At 36.5% G+C, this 8,702-nt stretch overlaps 1 protein-coding gene across 2 annotated transcripts in view; it reads right to left on the reverse strand.

Moving 5' to 3' along the window:
• LOC120540315 (constitutive coactivator of PPAR-gamma-like protein 1) overlaps positions 1-8,702 on the reverse strand; it is an 88,990-nt gene that overhangs the window by 55,384 nt on the left and 24,904 nt on the right. For both annotated transcript variants that reach the window (XM_039770967.1, XM_039770966.1), the window contains exon 2: positions 7,412-7,658. In XM_039770967.1, coding sequence (XP_039626901.1) covers positions 7,412-7,658 — 247 coding nt within the window. The remainder of the gene's footprint in view (positions 1-7,411; positions 7,659-8,702) is intronic.

Raw genomic sequence — 8,702 nt, forward strand, 5'->3', positions numbered from 1 at the left:
GAAAAAAAAAAGAATACAAGATGTCTGTGTTGTTGAAGTTTCACACTTAACAGTGAAAACCAAATCCTAGTAGACTGTAAAAGTAAATGTAAAAATAAGCCTCAGACAGTGCATAGCATCAGCCAACGTTGCAGTAGACTCTAGAAAGGAGAGAAAAAGTGTCAAACAGTAACCCATGGGCAGTGAAAATAACAGAAGTCTTAGCCCAGTATATTGTTCTTGACAATCAACCATTGTTGGTTGCTGATAACGTGGCGTTTCGACACCTCCTGAATGTGTTGAAGCCCAAGTATAACAAGTCAAGTTGTGATCATGTCAGAGAGATCATATTACCAAGGTTGCACAAGTTTGTATTAAAAAAAAGCTAGCTTACTACACAACATAACAGCTGTCAGCTTCACTACTGACATTTGTTGCAGCACCCTTTGTCCAGTGTTTATCAGCAGTTTAACTGCACAGTGGATAGATAAGAATTTCACCCTCCAGTGGGCTATGCTGTATGCAAAGCAGTTTTGAGGCTCCCATATAGACCATGAAATAGTAGATGCATTTCAGGAAATGTGGTCTGCGACAATGCCAAAAATATCATAAAACTCAATGATGACATTAGACTCCCAAGCTTTTCCGGTGTTGCTCTTATACTCCAGCTAGCAGTAGCAAACACTGTTTTTGCACAGCAAAGTGTTGCAGATGCTGTGACAGTCTGGTGTAAAATGGGCATTTTAAACATTTCGCCTTAGCATACACCCATCCAGAGAACGTTCAGTGTCGCCACACTTCTCAATCCAAGGTAACCAATTTAGTAGGCTATGTGATGCACTTCACTTAAAAGTAGCAGGTATAGATTTGCCGCGGTTTGCTTTTGCTAGGTCACATATTTATGTTAAATGGGAAAACTAAATGGTAAATGCTATGATTTACTTAAAATTGAAAAAAGAATATATGAACTTCACTATTTAAACTACACTACACATTTTTCATATATTAATTTGGAAATGTTTTTTCTCCTTCTAAGCTTTTTGAAATTGAAGAGTGTTTCAGACACAATAAATGCTCAGTTGTCACTCTGTATTTTAATCAATGAAATGAAACACAAGGGTCACTTAATATACATACTAATATTGGCAGATCATGTTACAAGTCAATGTATTTTTATAGACATTAAGAGTGTGTCTCTTTGCAAAACACTGTATCTGATGTGTTTATTTTATGACAAAATACAACAGAACAGAATTTGTGCTGTACTTCATAATGTAGAGCTTTTTATTTACTGTAACACTGCAAACAAGCACCAAATGCAAAACAAAAAAAATTCTGTATACACACAAACTGGCCACTTTATTAGGTACATCTGTTCAACTTCTCGTTAATGCAGATACCTAATCAGCCAATCACATGGTGGAACTCAATACATTTAATCACATAGGCATTGTTAAGACGACCTGCTGAAGTTTAAACTGAGCATCAGAACCAGTAAGAAAGGTTATTTAGGTAACTTTGAACATAGCATGGTTGTTGGTGGCAGACAGGCTGGTCCGAGTATTTCAGAAACTGCTAATCTACTGGGATGTTCACACACAACCATTCCTAGGGATTACAAATAATGGTCAGAAAAAGGGAAAATATATAGTGAGTGGCAGTTTTCTGGCCAATAATGCCTTATAGATGCCAGAGGTCAGGGGAGAATGGCCAGACTGGTTTGAGCTGATAGAAAGGCAACAGTAACTCAAATAACCACTCGTTACAACTGAGGTATGCAAAAGAGGATTTCTAAATTCACAACAAATTGAAACTTGAGGCAGATGAGTTATAGCAGCAGGAGATAACACTAGGTGCCACTCCTGTCAACAAAGAACAGGCAACTGAGGCTACAATTTGCACAGGCTCGCCAAAATGGGTCAACAGAAGATTGGGAAAATGTTACCTGGTCTGACATTTGGATGGTAGACTCAGAATTTGGCATCAAGAACATGAAAGCATGGATCCATCCTGCCTTATATTAATGGTTCAGGCTGTTGGTAGTGGTGTAATGGTGTGGGGGATATTTTCTCGGCACACTTAGGGCCCCCTAGTGCCAATTGTGCAACGTTTAAATGCTACAGCCTGCATAAGTATTGTTGGTGACCATGTATATCCCTTTCTGACATCAGTGTACCCATCTTCTGATGGCTACTTCCAGCAGGATAATGCGCCATGTCACAAAGCTCAGATACTCTCAAACTGGTTTCTTAAACATGGCAATGAGTTCACTGCACACAAATGGCCTACACAGTCACCAGATCTCAATGCAATAGAGAAACTTTGGGATGTGGTGGAATGGGAGATTCATATCATGGATGTGCAACTGAAAAATCTGCAGCAAATGTATGATGGAATTATATTGATATGGACCAAAATCCCTTTGGAATGTTTCCAGGACCTGACATGCTGAATCAATGCCATGAAGAATTACATCAGTTCTGAAGGCAAAAGTGGATCCAATGCATTACTAGCAAGGATTACGTAATAAAGTAGTCTGTGCGTGTGGATGGATGGACAAACACAGGTGCTGGTCATAAAATTAGAATATCATGACAAAGTTGATTTATTTCAGTAATTCCATTCAAAAAGTGAAACTTGTATATTAGATTCATTCATTACATACAGACTGATGTATTTCAAATGTTTATTTCTTTTAATTTTGATGATTATAACTGACAACTAATGAAAGTCCCAAATTCAGTATCTTGGAAAATTAGAATATTGTAAAAAGGTTCAATATTGAAGACACCTGGTGCCACACTCTAATCAGCTAATTAACTCAAAACACCTGCAAAAGCCTTTAAATGGTCTCTCAGTCTAGTTCTGTAGGCTACACAATCATGGGGAAGACTGCTCACTTGACAGTTGTCCAAAAGACGACCATTGACACCTTGCACAAGGAGGGCAAGACACAAAAGGTCATTGCTAAAGAGGCTGGCTATTCACAGAGCTCTGTGTCCAAGCACACTAATAGAGAGGTGAAGGGAAGGACAAGATGTGGTAGAAAAAAGTGTACAAGCAATAGCGATAACCGCACCCTGGTGAGGATTGTGAAACAAAACCCATTCAAAACTGTGGGGGAGATTCATAAAGAGCGGACTGCAGCTGGAGTCAGTGCTTCAAGAACCACCATGCACAGACGTATGCAAAACATGGGTTTCAGCTGTCGCATTCCTTGTGTCAAGCCACTCTTGAACAAGAGACAGCGTCTGAAGCGTCTCACCTGGGCTAAAGACAGAAAGGACTGGACTGCTGCTGAGTGGTCCAAAGTTATGTTCTCTGATGAAAATAAATTTTGTATTTCCTTTGGAAATCAAGGTCCCAGAGTCTGGAGGAAGTGAGGAGAGGCACAGAATCCACGTTGCTTGAGGTCCAGTGTAAAGCTTCCACAGTCAGTGATGGTTTGGGGTGCCATGTCATCTGCTGGTGTTGGTCCATTGTGTTTTCTGAGGTCGAAGGTCAACGCAGCCGTCTATCAGGAAGTTTTAGAGCACTTCATGCTTCCTGCTGCTGACGAACTTTATGGAGATGCAGATTTCATTTTCCAACAGGACCTGGCACCTGCCAAAGCTACCAGTACCTGGTTTAAGGACCATGGTATCCCTGTTCTTGATTGGCCAGCAAAGTTGCCTGACCTTAACCCCATAGAAAATCTATGGGGTATTGTGAAGAGGAAGATGCAATACGCCAGACCCAACAATTCAGAAGAGGCCACTATCAGAGCAACATGGGCTCTCATAACACCTGAGCAGTGCCACAGACTGATCGACTCCATGCCATGCCACATTGCTGCAGTAATCCAGGCCAGAGGAGCCCCAACTAAATATTGAGTGCTGTACATGCTCATACTTTTCATGTTCATACCTTTCAGTTGGCCAACATTTCTAAAAATCCTTTTTTTGCATTGGTCTTAATTGATATTCTAATTTTCCGAGTTACTGAATTTGGGACTTTCATTAATTGTCAGTTATAATCATCAAAATTAAAAGAAATAAACTTTTGAAATATATCAGTCTTAGTGAAATGAATGAATCTAATATACAAGTTTCACTTTTTAAATGGAATTACTGAAATCAGCTTTGTCATATTCTAATTTTATGACCAGCACCTGTAGATAGATGGATATTCTTTTGAAAGTAGATTTTCACAAATTTGTGCCCTGAGCATGACTAAGTGTAAATAAATTTGAAGAAGTTATTATTACTTGCTTCTCTAGTGCTGCTAATTAAAAAAAGAATCCTTAATTGCCAACATTTCTTAAAATAAATGTGTAGCATTTAGGAACATTCTTTTCAATTACTTAAATAAAATGTCTTCAAGTATCAAAAACTTGGACATATAACTGGCATTCATGTCATCAAAAAAAAATGTTTCTTGTTATAGATACAAGGATAATTTTTTTCTCCAAATATCAACGCAGCCACAAAAGCCAAAGAAATGGTGCTGCTGGCCCTATAGTAACTGGGTGGCCTAGATGCAGCTGGACAAGATTATGCAGCACTGCCTGCCATAAATCCATGAAAGGATTAGCCGAGTAGTAGTTGGAAGTGTATGTTTAATGAGATTGTAGATTAACAAACAGAGGCATCAATGGGCTGTGTTCCAGTAGCTGCTACCATACAACTGGAAACATACCTGGAAGAGACCACAGTTTCGCATTCAGTCAAGCCACTTAAGTACTGGTCATGAGTCAAGCAGAGCCTGCAAGCATTTGGATTCTGTTAAGTTTAATTAAGTTTTTATATAATATAACTTCAAGTACAGGGTGTTGTAAACATTTAAAAGAGTAATTTAAATAAGAACATGATTACTTGCATCACATAAAAAAACCTCAAAACATGTAAATAGAAACGTACAATATTAAGTTGTAGCTTTATAAAGAAGCATCATCTTCAAACAGTTGTTTCTGAAAAAGTGTGTTAAATTGCCACAAGAACACAGATGCATGAATCCTGCCATTCATTCATTTTGATGCCCATTGTATTTCGTAAAGTAAAGAAGCAAATTAAATGAGGAAAAAAAATTCACTCCCAAACTATGCCTGCTTCTCATAATGTGGTACACTCTTAATACTTCTAAACTTCTAAATTCCAACAGCAGTTACAAAGTTCCATCCTCAAAGCATCATTTCTTCATTAACTGTTAAAACCTTGCTATTAAGGCTTTACTTCGAAAGACCTTAAGTTCATTACATCACAAAAACCATGAAAAGAAAGTTAGCCACAGCGCATATTCAATCTAATTTTTTTATTTACTCTGCCCAAAACAGAGTTCAAGCTATTTCATGTCTCCTGATAGGATTTAAATCCTATACCAACCACTGTCTGTATGGATTTTCCCAAAGTAGTAACAGACTTCTCCGTACATCCTAAAAATTACTTTTACTTTTGAATCCACTATTGTTTACTGTAGGTTCCAATAATAGTGCACTTTAAACTGGCCTAGTGAGAGTGAGTGTGTGGTATTGTGTGAATGTGTACTGCAACTTAAAGCCCACCCAAAAGCATGGTGATAATTAGAAACTAATTTAGAAAATGATTTGCAATTAGGATTGGGGTGGGCATTGTTATTTGTGGGCTTTCTAAATATGGGTTGGTAGTGTGGCATGTGCCGTGAGAAGTGTCTGTTCATAAAAATGAACTGACAGTACGGTGCATGCCCTCTGCTTCACATACTCTACGATACAAAACCAGCAGCCTGATTGATCAATTATAAGCCAATTGCTGATTTTACAGCATTACACAAAAACTAGCATATTTCAATCTAATGCCAATAGTTTAAAAAAAAATCATTAAAATAAAAAAATAATAAAAACCATTTGGTAAATTACCTAAATCGCATACTGAAAAAATGAGAGAAATTCAACTTTTAACAAACGTATATTTATTCTAAGAAAAAAATATTCGGCATAAAGAAATATTTTTAACAAAACCTTTTCATTATTTTTTCAGTGTCAAATTCAGGTTATTTACCAAATGGAGATTTTTTTATTCATATTTCTTAGAGGTACCAATAATTATGGAGGGGACTCTACATCAACCTATGTATCTAGTTAAATCAAAAGTTATAGATATCTACAATCTGCAAAACACATCCAAAAGACAGATTAGAAGAGGAAAATGAAAACTTCAGTTAACAGCATTTCCAGAAAAAATATGCCAGGGTCGGCGATTGGTTGATTTAGGCTAACATCCTAATTCCAGTTGGCCTATAATGTCAGATGGCACAAGCTGAATGAAGTCTAAATATGGTATGCCATATCAGTGACCAAACAACAAAAAGAAAACTAGAAAACAGGCAGGACTGCCACAATTTAAGATCACAAAAATAACTAAAGAAATATTTAATAAAGCATTGACTACCTAATCATCTAGTTAAGTGTAAATCAGACTAAAGGAGCGAGTTGTCAACCTGAATTTAAATGACCAACTTAACATCCTTTAAACTTGTAAGAAAACAATTCTAAAGTTTCGAATTCATATATTCATTTCTTTTATCTTCTACCAAGCTTTTTTTTTATCTTTGATATCTTCTGATCACTATAATCTCTATGTGTATGCACAAATGAATTCTGTTAGGTAAAGACATTAAATGCATTATGTTTAAGAGTTGAATTTTGAAACAGGCTTTGAACTTAGATGAAATGCAAAATACAGGTTAAGAACATAAACTATATCTTATATTTTCCATTTGTTGTAATGATCCTTATAATTTTTAATTGGCTACTTTTTCATTCATTTGGATAGTATTTGGTCAAACAAAAAGGTTGTCCTTTCCTTTTTTATCAATTAAAGTGATCCAAACTTGTACTTCACAAAACTTCATTAAGCATTATTTTCTCTCTCAACAGCAAAGATTAACATGCATATTACACTACCACTATATTGAGGGAGTGTGTTTTGTTAGATACAAAGAAGGTTACAACAGAAGGCACGTCAGTGGGTGTATGTTCTCTTTTATTCTAGTTTTTTAATTGCGACAACATAACCAGCAACAAGAAAATGGTGAAACTAAAAGAGACACATCTGCTTCAATCCCTCAGATGTCACCTATGGAAACTTTTTCAAATTTGTTTACTCTGCTGACATCTGTAATATCCAGACAGATAGATGATCACTAAGTTTCAGTACCTCAAATGCAGGTTTGTGTTTAGGCCACATGTACATAAGCCTAAATGAGAAGTTCATGAAGTTATCAAAACTAATCCAGTTTAAAAAACACAAAAAAAAAATAAAATAAAAACAAATTTATATATTTACATTGATCTGCCTGTATTACAAGAAAAAAAAAATAAATAAAAAAAGTACAGCGTCCAAGTAAGTTACAAATTATGTATGGATGTAAAGCTGGTATTCACTAAACCCTCAACATCCAAATGAACTATACTCACCCAAAAGTGCAGCAAAGATGACAAAACGGTTTGGATTGAGATTCAACTGCTTGGCAACTTCGTGCATTAGGTACTGACTGGTCGTCAGGCTCTTTCCATTTCGACTTAGTTTCAGGGCATGAGCGCTAAAGTAGTAAGGAATGTTGCACAAAGCATAATCAGAGTCGTAAGCTACCAAGCCATGGAAGCCATTCTCTCTGTACAAGCCAATAACTTCTTGATGATGATCCTCAATGCTCTGTGCAACCTGTGGCCAAAAGAAACAAAGAGAAAACTGGGCTTAACTTTACAGTTAACTTTATATCAGGCACTCAAGTGCGTGTTATTCAAATGACCCACTTCAACTCTGGAATAGTAAAATTTTAACAAGCCCAATTAAAGTAAATAATACATTTAAAAGTGTCAGTCTTAATGTAAGGAGTATTAAGAATAAATTAAATGAGCTGCAATTACATGCAACTGCAAATAACTGATATGACAAGAATAACAGAAACCTGGCAAACTTACAGAGATGGAGAGGAGTACAACATAGATGAATACACATTATTTAAGAAACAAATCAAAAGCCAAAAGGTGGGGTAGCCACCATTTATGTAAAAGGGAATCTGAATTAAAGACTTGTTCATTTAGTGAGGATGTTTAAATTCAACTAGACAGAATCCGGGATCAAGTCCTGATATTGGGAGTGTGTTGCAGACCCACTAATGCAGATAATAGATTCAATTTAAACCTTTTATTAATATTAAAAATACCAGTTTAGAGAGGGATATTAAAAAGTCAAGGGGGGCTTAAATTTTCTAAACATTAACTGGAAAAACCTTACAAAAACCATGCACTAGAACAGGTATATTTGAAGGTAAACATTTACTGTTTTCAGTCGACTAGATTATTGTAATGCACTCCTCTCAGGACTACAGAAAAAAAAGACATAAATCGTTTGCAACAAGTACAGAATGCAGCTGCTAGAATCCCAACTAGGAAAAGAAAATCCGAGCACATCTTTCCAGTTTTGATGTCACTACACTGGTTACCTGTGTCATTCAGGATTGACTTTAAAATTCTGCTTATGGTTTATAAAGCCTTAAATAATCTCGCCCCATCTTATATATCAGAATGTCTGACACCCTATATTCCAAATCGTAACCTTAGATCCTCAAATGAGTGTCTCCTTAGAATTCCAAAAGCTAAACTTAAAAGAAGTGGTGAGGCGGACTTCTGCTGTTATGCACCTAAAATCTGGAATAGCCTGCCAATAGGAATTCGCCAGGCTGATACAGTGGAGCACTTTAAA

Source organism: Polypterus senegalus, chromosome 12, assembly GCF_016835505.1.
Source record: "Polypterus senegalus isolate Bchr_013 chromosome 12, ASM1683550v1, whole genome shotgun sequence".
Classification (NCBI taxonomy): domain Eukaryota; kingdom Metazoa; phylum Chordata; class Cladistia; order Polypteriformes; family Polypteridae; genus Polypterus; species Polypterus senegalus.